The sequence below is a fragment of the Lampetra planeri genome, chromosome 52, assembly GCF_965212315.1.
Source record: "Lampetra planeri chromosome 52, kcLamPlan1.2.h2, whole genome shotgun sequence".
NCBI lineage: Eukaryota > Metazoa > Chordata > Hyperoartia > Petromyzontiformes > Petromyzontidae > Lampetra > Lampetra planeri.
In genome coordinates this window covers 5,187,426-5,206,333 of record NC_136158.1, presented here as the reverse complement: position 1 = coordinate 5,206,333, position 18,908 = coordinate 5,187,426, and the positions used below count along the sequence as shown (strand labels likewise).

Genomic DNA, 18,908 nt, shown 5'->3' with positions numbered 1-18,908 from the left:
CGCGGTACATCGTCATCACGTGATCCAAATCCTGAGGATTCCCCGCAGTTGGGTGGCTCAGGGAAAACTTGAGGCAGTGGCACGGAGATTCCGGGTTGGAATCCCGGGTTGTGGTTGCCTGTGACACGATGTTGAATTGACAATTAGAATACGAATTGACAACAAAGAAAGCCAAATGAAATAATTTATTACAATTTTAAGGAAGGATTCGCACACTGTTCCCCCAGACTTTGGAGCCAAAATGAAAAATATTAAAACCTCTCGGGTTCAGTGGAAACTCAAAAGGCTTACCAACTCATTACCGCTCGCCGAATTCTAACGTTGGACTTAATGTTCGTTTTTTGTTTTGTTTTTTCAGAACGAGGTTGATCCGATGTGAGACCAGAAACTGCGACAACGGTCCTCTACGAAAATGAAACTCCGTTTGCAAGCCTTTTTGAATCTTGAGTTGCTGACATTCGGGGCAATGGTTTATCTTAGCTCCGGTAATTTACAACCACCGTTCCCCCAGCAGTATCCCTCCATCTAAATACCACACATTTAGCCTCTACGCGTCGCACTCGCCAGAGACGATCGTCGAAATGAAAGCCCTTGCACCACAGTGGGTCACGGAGACTGAAGACTGAGAATCCCTGGTCTATTCTAACAAGGTTGATAATATAGTGGAACCAATAATCTGTGACCAACCCTGTCTTGTCGGCCTACGTAAGCGTTCTTAAATGAATTAATCAATGTCCGCTGTTATTGGCGGTGGGGAGGGGGGAAAGCAATTGCCCCACATAACCATGATTTGGAGAAGAGAAAAAATTGCTCAAGATGAAAAATATCCCAGCATTGGCATCTGGGAGCCCTCAAACTCCCTTTTCCACTGGCACATTCCAGCAGCGGCAGTACGGGGGGGGGGGGGGGGCCCTCATGGCACAGGTGGCTTTCTACCGTTTTCCAAGTGCCGAGCCGGAATGAAACCGTGATGCGTTGGGGTCACAGGACATCTGCCAAGCAGAGCGACGGGCGGTTGCGGGGTTAATTTGTTCGTCGCGATTGTCCAGCCGTTCATGTTTTGTCGTGAGAAAATCAACCAGGCCGGCTTGGCATAGCCCCGGCGCGGCTTGGTTGCGCACGTGGAAAAAAAAGAGAGCTTGAGAGTACATTTTTTTAGTTTGAAATTCACAATTGGTGGCCGAAAACGATTCAGGATTTTCTCATTAAAAATGTAGTCATGAACATGGGATTCTCTACCCCAAGACGCGCTGCCGAGCTACTCGTTTGTATCCAGTGCAACCTCCGCTCAGAGCCATTGTATGTGTCGTGCTATGTAGGAATGGAAAGATTGATTCCTCAATTAAGCTTGCAAATACATGCCTTTAATCGCGTGTGTACGTTATCGATTATTTAAATCCGTGTTTGTTGCGTGTGATGGGTTCATGTCGCCCCCTGCAGCCACTAGAGGGCACTACCATTAGGGGGTTGATTTTATTAAATTTAATTGCAGCCCCATGACTCATGACAATTCGTTGAATGCAAGGTGTGTGGATTTGTTCTAACGGTATAACGAGAGGTGGGTTTTGTACAAGACAGCACTGTGGTCGTGTAGGGTGTGATCTGGTAGAGCCATAAGTAAAACAAAAACGGTTTAGAAAAAATGCAATATGACCCATGAAGCTTACAAAGCAGCAACGGTGCGACCCCCCATAGGAGGGTCTCCATTGAGCGGCTGGGCAACATTCTGACTCTGTCCCAATGCACGGCACCGGAACCCAAAGCGACTGTAACAGACGAGCCAACGCGTAGACCGTACAATGTGAAGCACGCACGATCCAAACGTGGGCGTAGAGCATTTGGACGATGTACTAGGGCGGGAACGTCTGTTTAATATATTAAAAGATTGAAAGAGTGCACATTGAACGGTTCCGATTATCCTTGGTTGTTGTCTGCAATCGCGCGACTTGAGTGACATGTGAGATATTTCTGGTCGTGCCGTTTGGCACGATGCCAGACGTTTCGCTCCGCGTACCCCCGGCAGCTTCTTCGGGAACAGAATCGAGCGCACGAAGCGAGACGTCGGACGTCGCGCGGAAAACGCGGACAACCAGCGAAAAACTTACGCGATAGGAATCATTTACAGCTTTGTCATCCACTTTTGGGCGATGGTCTCTCCACAGCACGTGAGCCACTGGGTGTTGTTTGGCCATACTTCTCCAGGCTGTTTAGTGCAGGTTGGCAAAGAATGGGGAGGGCCCGGGACTAGTTAAAATATTGAACTTCTCTCGCACCATACGTAGCCAACCGTGCTAATCCGGGGTTTCGAAATATTACTCGCCACTGATGTTGTTAGCCGTGGCCAGGAATGGAGCTCTGGTTGCCAGGTTCACAGCAGTTAACGCTGTTAATCTCCACGCAAACTTGACGTTCGATGGTGGGGAATGCCGCGTTGGGTGAGAAATGCTCAATCTCTGGCACCCTTGATTCAAGAACAAATGACTCCTCTGCACGTGGTACACAGTGGCGCTCAAAGCTCGCATCTGTGTGTCACGCAACAGGGAGGCGTCGATTAAGTAGCATTAATGCCCAGTAGTACATTACACATGCAATCTACTCTTAACGCACGGGAGGTCATGGGGGCACCAGCATACTGAACCAGTTCCGTTCCACGTCTCCAAGTAAACATTTTGGCGAGATGACCAGACGGCTTGGGGAAGAAGTGGCCAAATGGGCTGGCACTGCTGAGATCCTGACTGAATTTAGGTTTCAGCCACCCATGATTAAACAGGTTTCTCAAGTGTAAGGAGTTGTCTTCGTGAGACCGTGAGTTGTCTTCGTGAGACCGTGAGTTGTCTTCGGAGACCGTGCCTCGCCAATTGAGCCACAGTAAGGCCGTTGCGCCGTAGGTTGGGCCATAGGATGGGGACACTTATGCTTGCCTTCGACTCCTGCACTGTTAAATGCACTGGGGATGATTTTTTCGAATCTGGAGTTTCAATCGCAGCCCGGCGCAATGAAATTTCTATATACACAGTCCTGTTGAATCTTTACCCCCAGCGTATTGCGACACGGCAATTGTATAACCTAGTAATGTCACTTGGAACACTGACAATGCCTACAAACGTTGCGTTTTTAGGATTGACTTCACAAACAAAGCTTAAATCTTTTCGCACTTCCCAAACAATGACAACAGCCGGTTGCTTTTGTCGTCTTTGAACTCTTTTTTTGTTGTTGTTGATCCTAAATGGGTATTGCTTGCTGCCAAGGTGAGTTTCAGGCTGTCATTATTTACTCTTTACATTACAAAGCCCCAAGGCGTATTGTTAAAATGGAATTTCGACAAAACAGGAAAACGCAACTTTTTTCACACACTGGTTTCCTGCTTTAAGTTTTACTAACCCAGCAAAATAGCATCTACATAACAAAGGCTCAGTCCCATTTACAGCAGCCGCACCTTTACAGCAGCCGAACCTTAACAACTCTGATACCTCCCAGTTCAACCAGTCTACACAACAAAGGCTCATTCCTAACAGCAGCCTCAGCCGCACCAACCTCACAATAATAATAATACAAAACTCCGATCCAGGTGCCTACCTTGGCTCCTCCCACCCTCAACCAGTATATATACAAGGACGGGTCTCTTAGAATTTCTCTTACTTGATACAGCAATCGTGCTGTGACGGTTCCACCTGAAGACGGAAGCTTGTGTTGCCACCGAAACGTCGTGATTTTTATTTTACTTTTATTAATTTTAATTTTAACCTACGTGACTTTACCGGGAAAAAAACCTAAGAATACGGAAAACACTGGTCGTGCTCTTGCAGTCTGGCCCACCACAACAGGGCAAGGTGAATGTGTTTTCAGCAAGCTGCTTAATCATTTCCCGTTCGTACGTGTACGTCATCAGTTTTTCTTTCGATTCCATTCCGATGACGTACGATTAACACATTTGGCTCCATACGGTGCGAAAGATGTTCAAAATAAATACGTACAAAAACTAAAATAACTTTATCGGTACCGAGGCTCCCACAAAGCCTTGCGGGAGCGCGTGGCAGTTTGGCGCCCGCTATCGTAGAGTGCGGTCGTGTCGCTGCAGTTCTCTGCGGTGAGTGCAATGTCTTCTAAAAACAACGGCGCTATGACTTAATAAATAAAATTTACGCTAACCGCCTGCGCGTTCCGTATTGACCGGTGAACCGTACCCACCCTGTAACCTAGTTGTCTCAGAATGGAAAAGGGTTAAGAGCCGTGGCGTGGGTGAATTGGAGTTAAGGTGTATTTTGATTTAAAGCTTTCGTGACTGCAGGGATTCATATTCTTGGTTCTTTCGGTAAAGTCACGTAGAAGGGAAATAATATAAATATAAAAAAATATAATATAAATATTTGTATATATACTTATTTCATTATTTCCCTTCTACGTGACTTTACCGAAAGAACCAAGAATATTAAGGTGTATTGTAACAATGCTACATTTATCAAACAACAGCCAAGGCCAGTGTTGATTCTCCTCTCTTGTAGACCAGCAGTGGGCTGCGTGGAAGCATGTTGTGAGCAAAGCTGCTTTAGAGCCATGCATTTGCGAATTTAAGCGTTACGTCCTTGTAACAATACAGCATTGAGCAAAAAAATGTGGCAGTGGTGATTTTGCTCTTTTCGGACTGCGGGGAAAGCTGCGTTGAGCGAGGAGTGAAGAGACCTGTGGGGCTGGTGAAGCCCTCTCCTTAAACACAACTCCACGGCCGCTAGAGGTGAATGATGTTCCACGTGAAATTCTTTCATGCAACCTCTTATCACACGGGTGGCTGTTTTGCAATAAAAGTTATTTATTAACACTCGGATCTCAAATGTGGCTTCTTGTTATTGTTAGGAACAATACATCTTGCTCGCTTTGTTTTTACACGTTTTGTTCAACTATGAATTTAGTATACAGGCTTCCCACGCGTTAAGCGATAGGGACAGCTACCTGCTGAGTAGTGCATACAGCACACACACAAAGTACAATGTTGTCCCACGTCCGACCACATGTGGAGTGAATTCAAACCACATTGCGAATTTGTGGGTACAAATAGGCTAACCGCATATACTCAAAACTGCACAAACCGAAACCCGCACGAAGCGAGTGAGACCTGAACATAGCTTCCGATTAGCACAATTGGCTATGTATGGTGCAAAAGAAGTTCAACACACGGGTCTCTGCAATTGCTTTGCCATGCCACTACTGCCAGAATGGCATCCGCTGGTCTCACACTCTAACCGCATGTGTTGGAAGCAGAGGGAGTAGCCACACTTTACCCCACCACACTCGCTCTGCCCATCAACTGTGGTAAACCCATTTCGACTGCTCGGTGGACAGAGGGATTTTAATAAACTTGCCCCATGGGTTTGACTGCCATGCCGAGAGATGAGATGCAACCGGCGACCTCCGGCAGAGGTCGCAACCGGGTACCCGATACCCGTACCCTACCCGATACCCGGCTACCCGTACCCGGCCACACCAGGGTCACAAAGGGCTACCCGTACCCGGCCGGGTACGGGTAAGGAATCAAAACCCGTTTGCGACCTCTGACCTCCGGCCTGCGAGTCCATTGTGCTGAACCGTTACACCACGGCAGCTTCCTGCTAAACTATACAGTAAAACCTTGGATTGCGAGTAACTTGGTCTGCGAGAGTTTTTCAAGACGAGCACATTTTTAAAAATAAATATTAATTTGATAAACGAGCGAGATCTTGCAATACGAGTAGTACGTGTGTACGCTTTGTCTGCCGAGCGTCACGTGATCACAACTGATATATGAGTGCTTTGGATTACAAACACGTTTCCGGAACGAATTATGCTCGCAGTCCAAGGTTTTACTGTATAACTATAATATATAACAATTCGTTATTTAAATAACTCATTCATGTGCTCGCACGCACGCTCGTGCAGCCGTGGCGCTCGCCGCATCTCCCGTCCGCCCCTGGCGGTGGCCGCTCGCGACAACTGGGTCACCGCTTGGCATTGGGGTTCCGCTTGTACGTCTCGTACGCAAACTCCTCGCTGTGCGCGGGGTCTTTGTAGACGCCGATGAAGTCGATTTCGAGCTGGAAAGGCCCATCCGCCTGCTCGCCCAAAGTGAAGCCCAGCGTCCCGACCTACGGCGTGCAGCCAAACAACAAACGGCACGAGGTCGGAGTTGCGATTGATGAGAGTTAACGGGCTTCTTGCCCACGATAAAGGGTTTTTGTTGGGTTAGATCACGTAAATATGAATGCGTCGTTAAACCCGCCACCACTCGGCAAAGCCAATGAGTAAGGTTTGTCACGTGAACTTCAGCACACCCGGTGTGTTGGAAGTGTAAACCCACAACATTGACAATTGGCGCACGACATTTAGCTGGTAAATGCAACCAATTTCATCAGTCGATTAGCCAGAATTGTGAAGAAGTCTTCCTGTTTCAGTCTTAAGTAAAGGTGATGTCATCACTGTGAGCCTATCAGGTCTGAAAACCAGAGAGGGGGGGTACTTTCTGTGATAGTGTTAGTTTAACTGTTTTTGGTATTTTAGTTTGAGCGTGGGAAGAGAGAGAGATGATAATGAGTGGAGCAAGGGAAGCGGAGAGAAGTGTCGTGACCTGCAAGCTGGTGAGTGAGTACTTGAGTGAGTTGTTGTGACCCCTACACTGTGGTGGCTGAACAGTGTTGATGAGATGAAACGGTGAGTCTGGTAGACCCGAGTCCAGGTGAAGGAGTGAAGCTCATGGGAACAGTAACCATGGTAGTAGCGATAGAAGAGCGATAAGGAGGTGAATGACCAAGGTTGTAACATTTACGTACATCAAGTTTCAAGAGTAGCTCTATGGACAAAACTGGCCCCTGCCATGAGAATGTGGAATTTGGAAGCCCAGGGCCACCTACAGAGAACTTTTGGCAGCCCTTGGCTGAACACAATGACTACTTATTTGAGTATGGAAATTACATCTATTAAATCCCAGGTGAATGTTTAGATATTATCATAATTATTGTTATTATTACACATCATTGTGGAAAAAACAGGTGGTCTGGGCAAACATGGTAACTGAAGCAAGATCAGTTGGAGCATTAAGTGGTGCACAGACGATGGAAAGTGCAGCCTTACCCGGTCTGTCTGAATGGGATGTTGTACGTCATTAATCCTGCCACGAGATGCCAGGAAAAACTTGGAAAATGGAATCTGAAAAAGAGATTCAAAAGTTGTTGCCATCGCAAGACAGCGAAGACATGGCGGTGCCTTGGGAAATGCCTCCATCTGATGTTCATGATGAGGAGCCATACCATGGCTTGCCAGGGAGGAGTTACAGCAAAAAGTGGATTGTATCTATTCAAGATAGTGTTGCCAACTTGCACGTATGGGTTTTCTCTCGGTGCTTCAATTGTCTCCCACACTAAACACTCATTAATTGACTGATAACATCTTAACACGTAGGCTTTCGCGACCAATATTGTTCATAATCAACGATTTTTGGGTTTAGATCGCGTTATAACGCGATCTAAACCCAAAAATCGTTGATTATGAATGATAACATCTTCTTGGTTCTTTCGGTAAAGTCACGTAGAAGGGAAATAATAAAATTATAAAAATAAAACATAATAAAATACAATTCTCACGACGTTTCGGCCACAACGCAATCAGCCGTCCTCAGGTGAAGAACAGGGCTGTCGGAAAGACTTTAAATCGAAATTTGACTGATAACACCTTCATATATATATAGAGGACTGCAGAGCTAAGGCAATTGTTGGTGCCGACTCATCGCCTGGCTGCCTTCCCGCTCGTCTGCGGTTTCACGTGCCCGAGTGGTTTTCTCTCTTCGCGAGCGAGTGAAAAGAGTGAATACCATCCGGCGTGTTACAATTTGAAAGCTTTACATTCTCACGAGTCGTGGACGGACCAATCTTCGACTGAAAGTTACATTCACCACAACCAGCATCCTCCTTTGCACGTGAGAACACCCAAGTGTACCTCCGCCCCTCCACCCGCAACCCCCCCCCCCCCACCGCAATTCTTAAATGTATGTATGTTGAACTTCTTTCGCACCATACGTAGACAACCGTGCTAATCGGAGGTGCGTGGGGGAAAGGTCAACAAACTAAGCACAAAAAGCAGTTCTAAAGAAATTAGTATTTAATAACATACTGTATATATTTCGATTTAAAGCTTTCGAGACTGCAGGGATTCATATTCTTGGTTCTTTCGGTAAAGTCACGTAGAAGGGAAATAATAAAATACAAATATTAAATTCTCACGACGTTTCGATTGCAACACAAGCAATCATCATCAGGTGTGGTTTTCACACATGATGATGATTGCTTGTGTTTCAATCGAAACGTCGTGAGAATTTGATTGGTTTATTTTTATTATTTTATTATTTCCCTTCTACGTGACTTTACCGAAAGAACCAAGAATATACTGCATATATGACAAGAGGCAGAAGACGGGATTTCACCTTGACGTCCTGCCAGGTAGGGCCTCCGCGGGTGAAGAGGAAGTAGTGGTAGAGGTCGTTCTGCATGTGGGTGTAGTAGTTGTCGACGCTGATGTTGATCATGTAGGGTCTCCCGTCTCCTCTCACTCGCAGGAACAGCACGTTCATGTCTCCCCAGTCGAAGGCCTTCTTCTTGTTCATGAAACCCTGATGGCAAGGGAGGTGTGCGTGTGTTAGAGGCGACCTGCACATCAACCGCGGTGAACCCATTTACACTGCTGGCTGTAAATTATACAGCAGCATAAATTTCCACGATCCCATGCTCTGGAACAAAAGGGTTGGCAACCAAATTAACGAGCCGTTTTTTTCGAATTCCGTAAAAAAAGACGCGATATTTATACGAGACGGTGGTCCTCAATAAATAACGTCGTCTCAAATCAGTCCTTAATGAAACGCATGCGTCTCCAGAGCCGCAGTTTGCTAACCCCTGCTTTAGCATCAACAACGCAAGCAGCCGTCCTCAGGTGAAAAACAGCTGTCCTGAGGGATCCGAGAGGCCTACGTCGGGGCCTACGTCGAGGCCCACGTGGGGGCCTACATAGAAGCCTACGTCGAGGCCTACTTCGTGGCCTACGTCGGGGCCTACGTCGAGGCTACTTCGAGGCCTACGTCGGGGCCCACGTGGGGGCCTACGTGGGGGCCTACGTCGGGGCCTACGTCGAGGCCTACATAGAGGCCTACGTCGGGGCCCACGTGGGGGCCTACATAGAGGCCCACGTGGGGGCCTACATAGAAGCCTACGTCGAGGCCTACTTCGTGGCCTACGTCGGGGCCTACGTCGAGGCTACTTCGAGGCCTACGTCGGGGCCCACGTGGGGGCCTACGTGGGGGCCTACGTCGGGGCCTACGTCGAGGCCTACATAGAGGCCTACGTCGGGGCCCACGTGGGGGCCTACATAGAGGCCTACGTCGGGGCCTACGTCGAGGCCTACGTGGAGGCCTACATAGAGGCCTACGTCGGGGCCCACGTGGAGGCCTACATAGAGGCCTACGTCGGGGCCCACGTCGAGGCCCACGTGGGGGCCTACATAGAGGCCTACGTCGGGGCCTACGTCGAGGCCCACGTGGAGGCCTACATAGAGGCCTACATAGAGGCCTACGTCGGGGCCCACGTCGAGGCCCACGTGGGGGCCTACATAGAAGCCTACGTCGGGGCCTACGTCGAGGCCTACTTCGAGGCCTACGTCGGGGCCTACGTCGAGGCCTACTTCGAGGCCTACGTCGGGGCCCACGTGGGGGCCTACGTGGGGGCCTACGTCGAGGCCTACGTGGAGGGTGCTCGTAAATGGAAGCAGAACAATGAAGCTGATGGGCCAAACATCTCGCCTCTCCACGTCCACATCACGCAACTATTCGGCCTCGGCGCCTCCAGGCCGCACGCCCGCTGCTGCTCTGCTGTAGTACACACAGCTGCGGCTGCTTCGTGTATGACTCCTGCAACTGCAGTTGGGTCGGCTGCAGCTGCTACAGCAGCTGCAACAACAACAGCAGCTGCAACAACAACAGCAGCTGCAACAACAACAGCAGCTGCAACAACAACAGCAGCTGCAACAACAACAGCAGCTGCAACAACAACAGCAGCTGCAACAACAACAGCAGCTGCAACAACAACAGCAGCTGCAACAACAACAGCAGCTGCAACAACAACAGCAGCTGCAACAACAACAGCAGCTGCAACAACAACAGCAGCTGCAACAACAACAGCAGCTGCAACAACAACAGCAGCTGCAACAACAACAGCAGCTGCAACAACAACAGCAGCTGCAACAACAACAGCAGCAAGATGGCGGCGGCGTGTGCGGCCGTGTGTGCGTTGTGCTGCATGGGTGTGGGCTGTGCGTGAGAGTGGGTGAGGGTGAGCTGCGTGTGAGTGAGCTGTGTGTGTGTTTAAATTTAGTGTTTTAAAGATGTCAATTCACCTGCTGTGTATCTTACTACTGTCCCTCCCGGCCATATCTAGTGCCACACTCAACTCTACAAACGGCTACCCGCGTTACTTCGCGTCAATACTTATTGCTAAATTTGCCACTACACCTGCTAATGAAACAACTTATAGACACTTCTACACTCCATCATTGTATCCTTTTAAACCCTATCTTTGTCCCATTACTTCACCAGCACTCCTTCCAAACTTCATTCTGCTCTTAAAAATAACACCATCTGTGAGCTGCTGCTATTCGTCCAAGGTTCGTCGCTCTTCATCCTTTCACAGAAAATACCTGTGCAAACTATTAATTCTACTTTTCTTATTTCTGGGTGGTATTGAGCTTCATCCTGGCCCAAATGTAAAGAACTCATATAATTCTGTAGATTTTTCTGGCAGAAAAGGTGTTGGTGTTCTACATGTCAACATCAGAGGGCTTTTGATTAAATTAAGTCAACTAAAACTAGAAGTAGCAAATCTTGACCCGGACATATTTTGCCTAACAGAAACATTTCTCACTCCTGCCGTCAATGACTTGCAGATTACGATTGACAACTACAACCTTTTTCGGCTTGACCGAGGATCTAAAGGAGGTGGAATTGCCATCTATGTTCGTAATACTATTGCATGTTCACCAGCTCACTCCTTGTTTAAAAAATGTTGCTTTGAAGGTCTGGCTCTCAGAATAACTCTCCCTAATAATCAACACATATTGGTAGTGTGCTGCTATAGACCGCCTAGTGGTAAGGATGTTGAAGCTGCATCTGCACTGAGAGAGCTTCTTGGGGGCCTCCCTAAAGGTGAAATAGTTTTAGTGGGTGATCTAAATTGGAATTGGCTAAACCCGCCGGCCGTGGCCACAAATTTTGCAGATGAATTTAACCTGTTTCAATTAATAAATGTCCCCACAAGACCCAACCTAAAAAATCCGGGACAGTCATCTCTGCTTGACGTCCTATTGACAAATGCCCCTCACAATTTCGCACTGACTGGTGTTCTAGGTAATAACCTTAGTGATCACTCCTTCATTTTTGGGGTGAGATCATCAGCCAGACACAAAGCCCCCCCTAAATTGGTTGAGAAGCACTCCATGAGACACTTCAGCATACAGGCATTTACTAATGATGTGCTTCACTCGGATATTGACAAGGTCTGTGATATTCCAAACCTGACTACGGCTTGGGAGACCTTCAGGTACACGTTTCTACAAATTCTTAACAAACATGCTCCGTTGGTTAAATTTAAAACTAAAGGCAATCGTCCACCATGGTTTGATCCTTTGATTACAAAACTCATGAAAACTAGAGACAAGGCTTGGGCATGTGCTCAGAAAAGTAATTTGGTTAATGACTGGCTAGAATACAGGATTTTAAGGAATAGATGCGTCAAAAAAATACGGCATGCAAAAAATGACTACTTCTCTTCTACTCTCCTTGAATCTCATGGAAATGCCAGGATTTTCTGGAAAACAATCAAATGTATCGAAAAGGCATCCAAAACAGATCATCTGCCCGTTCAGCTTAACCGAAATGGGGAATATTTTTCAGATCCCCAAAAAATAGTTGACAATTTTAACCTTCATTTTTCTGAAGCTGGTACCCTATTTGATAATCTATTGGGAGTCACCCCTGCTCATGCAAATTCCTACACCCCTATCCAAACATTAAGCGAATTTAGTTTTCAGCCAATCCACGAAAGTAATGTTCTGAAACAACTGTCCTTCCTCAAAGGGTCCTCCTCTACCGGAGCAGATAGTATTCCCGTCTTTGCTCTACTAAGTGTTGGTCACCTAATATACAAACCTATAGCCCATATTTTCAACCTGTCCATCAAAGAAGCATCAGTTCCTCTAGAATGGAAACATTCCTATGTTCGTCCACTTCACAAAGGGGGCCCTAAAGATGATCCAAATAACTACCGACCTATCTCAATTTTGTCCCCGTTGATGAAAATTTTTGAAAAATTATTGAACTACCAAATTATCAGTTTCCTGTCCGCCAACAATCTATTACATCTAAAACAATCTGGGTTCCGAAAAAAATACAGCACCACATCTGCTGCATTAGACTCTATGAATCACATTTACAGTAGCCTTGATAATAAGCAGTACTGCGCCTGTCTTTTTCTTGACTTGTCCAAAGCTTTTGATACAGTAGACCACAACATCCTGCTTAGTAAAATAAGTTGCCTCGGTTTTTCCGAAAACACAGTAAAATGGTTAAAAAATTACCTCTTTTCTCGCACCCAAACTGTATTCACAGATGGTTGGAGGTCAAACAGTGTTAAGATAACAAAAGGGGTTCCACAGGGTTCCATTCTCGGCCCCCTCTTGTTCTCTCTTTATGTAAATGACTTGGGCACTGAACTGGATTATTCCAGGGTAAATCTTTTTGCAGATGACACGGTACTAATTACTGCTGGCCGCTCTCCGGATGACGTGATTGCTAAGCTCCAGAGTGATTTCAACAAACTACAACATCAGCTAGTTGCTCTTAAACTAGTCCTAAATCCTGCCAAAACCAAGGTGCTATGCTTCTCACCAGGACTAAAGCGGGAAGTTATTTTCCCCAAATTACATTCCTTAAATAATGATCAAATAGAGCAAGTTAAGATCTATAAGTATCTTGGGATCATCCTGGATTCAAAACTGAATTTTGAAGATCACATTGATTATATTGGGAAAAAGACAAAAATTAAAATTGGTTTTCTATATCGACACAAGCACTGCTTCCCCCCTATGTTCCGTTTGGAATTGATTAAAGCTACCATACTGCCTCTACTTGATTACTGTGACATTGTTTATAAATCAGCCCCAAGTACTGTACTGAAGAAGCTTGACTCAATGTATCACTCGGCCTTAAGATTTGCATTGAACTGCCCATATAGGACTCACCACTGTGACCTCTACATTGGGTCAAACTTAACATCTCTGAATGTTCGACGGCTTGTGCACCAGATCTTATTTATTCATGATGTACTTGCAAAAGAATCTGCAGATTACCTGCTGGATCTCATCTCTGTTTCAAAGAACAAATTTGACCTAAGGTCTACACTCATTTACCAGCTTAATATTCCCTATTGCCGTACATATACTGGAGGAAGGGCCTTTGCTATTGATGCCCCCAGGGTCTGGAATGCTGTTGCCAATAAATTGAAACTTGAGTCACTACCTATGAGATCTTCACTCAAAACTGCTCTAGAGGAGTTGTACACCCCTAGCTGCCAGTGCTATTCAGTGACCTAAAATAAAATGTTTCGCTCCGGATGATCGCTACAAAGTATGACCTGTGTTTTGATTTAGTGTGCTGATCTTAAAGGTGGAGTGACTCATGCAGCCAGCTATGGCTGCAGGGTTTTGGTAGTACATGTTGTTTATGCCATTTATTGTGAAAATTCTGTCACAGTTCCTATGATTGCTTTTTCATTGCTTTCATGGCTTTATTTTGGTGATTTCGAAAAGTGTATTGGTTTAGCCATGTTTGTTTGTTGTAGTACAGAGTTAGACTGATGGCCTTAATTTAAGCTGTCTTGTGGTTGTTGTTGTTGTTGTTTGACTTGCATCCCACTGGGATTTTTGCACACAGCGTTGGTGTACGGTGTTTTTTCTGCAATATTTTGCTGTCTTTTCTTGGATTTTCTGTTTGCACTTAGTCACATATTCACTTTAAGATGTTTTTTTGTTCATGTTTTTGTTTTTTGTTTGTTGCGGTTGCACCCGATTCAAGAGCTGAATGGCTCACAGGGCTATACCTAATAAATGAACTTGAACTTGAACTTGAACTTGATTTCACACCACGCTTCCAAAAACTTCCAAAAACACTTCTCTTGCGTCTTCTTCCCTCATATTGCTCGATTTTGGAAATCATTTCCACCGTCTCTCTTTTCTCAAGCTCTTATAACCTTACTCTATTCGAGAAACTTATACTGGTAGGAACCTCCTGGTTACACCAGCCCACAGGGGATTATTGTGTCCGTCCGTCCGTCGTGCAGGGAGGGGCTGGGTGGGGAGGGAGGGGCTGGGTGGGGAGGGGAGGGTGGGGAGGGGCTGGGTGGGGAGGGTGGGGAGAGGCTGGGTGGGGAGGGTGGAGCTGGGTCGGGGTGGGAGGGGTGGGGCTGGGTGGGGAGGGGCTGGTCACCCCGTGGTGCCCTTATAAAACTCAACGTTTAACCTACTCACACCGGCTTGTGCCCGCCCTCACAGTCGGCCATATTTGCGAAATACACCACACCGCCGTTGACCCTGGCCATTGACCGAGCAACCCAACGTTCCTACCAGCTCCCTCCGCAGGAATGTGTTTAACTCTGATCAAGATGTCATCATGACCAAAGTTGCCAACGCCCCCAGACCTCGCCAAAGCTTTCCTACCCTCCGCCAGTTCCCGCAGCTGCTGCGCAGTAGACAAGCAACCTCCAAGATCCGACCTGACAGGATCCCACCATCAGCTCCTAGGTCTTGCCTCTTCAACGCTGTTGCATGTCGATGGCCGCACGGGCATTTGTAAATTTGAAAAAATAATAATGGCTGGCGATTATCACGCACTGAAATATTTTTAAAAAAGATCACCATGGTCCTTCCCTCCTCGCACCTCTGATTAGCGCTGTTGGTTACGTACGGTGTGAAAGAAGTTCAACATACACACGTACACACGACACAGAAGAAACCATTCTCACATCACCCTGGCCTTCGAGCCTTTTGGACAGACCGCGGCTGACAATGCCGATCGTGAGGCTACATGGATTAACCTTTGCCTACATGTCAAACCCCTCCATAACCTATGAGACATCTCCTTTACCAGTGGCAAAATATAGTAATTAGGTTTTTACCCTTTCAACTGGTACAAAAACTGACACCTTTATACAAGGCATCATGTTTGCAATAACCACAACACAAGCAGTCAAAATGCAAACAAAAAGAAAAACAACTCTGATAATGATATGCACTGTCCTTGAAGTTGATTGGTCCACACCTGAGACAGCTTTTCTTAGAGCCCAGTCTCCATTGGTGTTGGACCAGATGACGCCAAAAGGTGTACAACTCAAAAACAGCGCACTATCAGAGTATTGAGAGCTCGGGGTAAGCATTTACACTATGAGACATCTCCTTTACCAGTGGCAAAATATAGTAATCGGTTTTTACCCTTTCAACTGGTACATAACCCTCTCGCAACCAATCTCTCGACCCTCACCAACCGGGGCTTGGACCTCAGCGTGCAGTACCCGCTGTACTTGGTCTTGCCGTCTCGAGGGATGTAGTTATTGAGTTCGCCGTGAAAGAGCAGGGTCTTGTTGTTCTTGCTCAGCGATAAAAACGAGCGGCTGCGTCCGCCCATCTCAGCATCTGACGAGACGAGCCAATCCTGCAGGCGACAAAACATTTGAAGACACAACGCCGCCGCCCACCCCCCTTCCCGTATTTGTTTTTCCGCGTTAAAAAAAATATAAAGTGTTTTTAATACGACGCATTGGCCACACGGCACTTGGGAAGTGTGTATTTTCAGCAGTGTTGGTTTCAATGCGAGCAAACTCTGTACATTTTTTAATCCTTTATATTAAGTTCGCTTGCTTGCTTAGGACCGTGGAAATCTTTCGGTCGTTTTTTAACCCACTTCCCGTGATCCAATCGAGCTGACATTTTGCACACAGACTCGTTGTGCGTGACAATGCATTTTCGTGAAAAATTTCCAAAATTTGACACTGTTTAGGGAAAAAAATTTACATATTTAATTACCAATTGTTTAATGCTGTCAGACAATCATTTGACCCGTAGGTGGCAGCCATCTCAAGCCAGAGGACGAGAGGACTTTAGCCGCCCCGATGCCACGCATATAAAGGATTTATAGTGAAAAACTTTGTTTTTACGGGTTTACTTGTTCAACATTTGGTGTGTCTCATCAGCGGGGTCAAGCTGGCTTAAACCACTGCGGGTGAACTGCACATTGTTTAAATCGAGGGTCCTGTTAGAAATGGGTACAAGTTCCGCTGGTAGGCAATACTACGATGCATATGTTGTACGCTATAAAATCCACGATAAACGTATCGTAAGTAAAAAAAACATAAATTTTCACTGTAATTCCATCAAAGCTTTTTTTCGATTTAAAGCTTTCGTGACTGCAGGGATTCATCTTCTTGGTTCTTTCGGTAAAGTTACGTAGAAGGGAGATAATAAAATAATAAAAATAAAACATAATAAAATAATACAATTCTCACGACGTTTCGGCCACAGCTTTAATATACGCTGCCAAGCTTGGCGGTGTTCATTCAGACGCTGTCTTTCCGACAGACCTGTTCTTCACCTGAGGACGGCTGCTTGCGTTGTGGCCAAAACGTCGTGAGAATTGTATTATTTTATTGTTTTATTTTTATTATTTTATTATTTCCCTTCTACGTGACTTTACCGAAAGAACCAAGAAGATCCATCAAAGCTGTCAAACGAGACGCCAAAACTTCCAAACGAGAGGTCGCAGGTTCGACCCAAAGTCCCTGCGAGGCAATTTAAAAACAATAACATGGGGACCTTTTTTGCCAGTATCAAAGTATGAAAAAATAGGTAATAAAACAGGAGGTATTAGTAAGAGGTTCAGACACCAAACAGAAACCTTTTTCAATGAACCATGTCTGCATTAACCACGCGTACTTGTGGTAAACATGCAAACAAAAACATGCTCTGGTTATATATGGGATTGTCTTTGGAACTGATTGGTCTACACCAGAGACAGCTTTCTTTCGGGCCTCGTCTCACCAGTGTCAGATCAGAGAACGCCAAAAGGCGAATAATTGAAACGGTTGGCAATTTTCTTTGACGAGCGCATTCATGACATCAACTTCCACTTGAAGCGGTAACCGATTCTGAAAACGGTTACCGGTTGTCAGTTAACTACTCCAAACCAAAACGTAAACCACGGTTATTCATGTGTTTTGTTGTTGTTGCTTAGGCCACCTAGTTAATGCCAACGTCTTTGTCATTAACCCTCCTACCACTCGACAATGTCGTCAAGCACTTTACATCGATTGTACACGTAGAATCATATCTTTGTAAGCGTTGTTACTCATGCCCGATTGTGGCGGTGGTGGGGTTCATGATCAATTATACTGGTAGGAACCTCCTGGTTACACAAGCCTACAGGGGATTATTGTGTCCGTCGTGCAGGGAGGGGCTGGGTGGGGTGGGTGGGGCTGGGTGGGGAGGAGAGGGTGGGGAGGGGAGGGTGGGGAGGGGCTGGGTGGGGGGTGGGAGGGGTGGGGGTGGGAGTGGTAGGGCTGGTCACCCCGTGGTGCCCTTATAAAACTCAACGTTTAACCTACTCACGCCGGCTTGTGCCCGCCCTCACAGTCGGCCATATTTGCGGAATACACCACGCCGCCGTTGACCCTGGCCATTGACCGAGCAACCCAACGTTCCTACCAGCTCCCTCCGCAGGAATGTGTTTTTGGTCTACATCTAGAACAGGGGTCGGCAAACTGCGGCTCTTTAAGGACTGCTGCTTCGTTACGTTATGAATTAAAGATCCTACAACGTACAGTATTCACATTGCATTGCCGCTCTTGAAGTATTGAGTTTTGTAACCGAATTCGAAAAACAAATGGCTCTGGTCGTTAGTTTGGTTTGCCGACTCCTGGTCTAGTAGTACGTGGCCTCACCCCCCCCCCCCCCCCAAAAAAAAACAATATTGATCATTGTGTTGGGGGCCGTCCATAAATGACGTCACGCACCTAGGGAGGGGGGGTCAGACATTTGTGACGATATGTGACGAGGGGGGGGGGTTGAGAAATGTGACGTCACATTAAAATGCGCAACTTTAAATATAGACAACACATTCTACTTAATTAAACAGACTTTTAAATAAATGTTTTCTTCTACAACATCAGAGTGCAGCGCCACATTAAATACGCACTACAATGACAATAGTTTAAAGCGATTTCAAGCATTTTTATTTGGGGGGGGGGGGCAGAGCTTTGTGACGTCATATTTGAGGGGGGGGTCAAAATCGTCCAAAATCGCGTGACGTCATTTATGGACGGCCCCATTGGCCACGAAAACCTACGTTTTTGTATGTTATGCATGCGCGTTGTAACTTCTTTCGCACCGTACCTCGAGGCAGTGGGGACCTCTGCATGCCCAGGGCACGTGGCTTTGCTGGGCCATGTAGGTGCCCAGCGGGACTCCGTCTGGGCCCACGACCTTCTCACGTAGGTGCTCCTTCAGGGCGGACAGCTGCTTCCTCACGCCGCCCATGCCTCTCTCCCAGGTGGAGCGTGGAGGAGAAAGAGGGAAGCCGACATTGCCAGGTCCAGACGATGAAGACGATGATGAAGATGATGATGTTGACGATGCGATGCTTCGAGCGATGAAGTTCGCGTAACGGCGTGGCCGAAGCCACGCGTTACTCAGCATGGCTTTTAACGGTCACCAACTAAATACAATTTAAGTCACGTAGAAGGGAAATAATAAAAAAATTAATATTTTTTTTATTTCCCTTCTACGTGACTTTACCGAAAGAACCA

At 46.5% G+C, this 18,908-nt stretch overlaps 2 protein-coding genes across 5 annotated transcripts in view; one reads left to right on the top strand and one right to left on the bottom strand.

Annotated features, from left to right (window-relative positions):
• The window catches only part of LOC144734579 (uncharacterized), a 64,022-nt gene extending 62,124 nt beyond the window's left edge, over positions 1 to 1,898 (top strand). For all 4 annotated transcript variants that reach the window (XM_078616827.1, XM_078616826.1, XM_078616825.1 and 1 more), the window contains one exon: positions 359 to 1,898. In XM_078616827.1, coding sequence (XP_078472953.1) covers positions 359 to 379 — 21 coding nt within the window. In that variant the 3' untranslated portion in view covers positions 380 to 1,898. The remainder of the gene's footprint in view (positions 1 to 358) is intronic.
• A 2,889-nt stretch (positions 1,899 to 4,787) lies between these two features.
• NDUFAF1 (NADH:ubiquinone oxidoreductase complex assembly factor 1) lies at positions 4,788 to 18,858 on the bottom strand. The gene is made up of 5 exons (XM_078616834.1): positions 18,496 to 18,858; positions 15,593 to 15,763; positions 8,444 to 8,629; positions 7,099 to 7,173; positions 4,788 to 6,116 (listed from the first exon to the last, which is right to left on the bottom strand). Exons 1-5 carry the CDS (start codon positions 18,796 to 18,798, stop codon positions 5,970 to 5,972), a joined length of 882 nt encoding a protein of 293 aa, XP_078472960.1. The 5' UTR covers positions 18,799 to 18,858; the 3' UTR covers positions 4,788 to 5,969.
• Between the last annotated feature and the right edge of the window lie 50 nt (positions 18,859 to 18,908).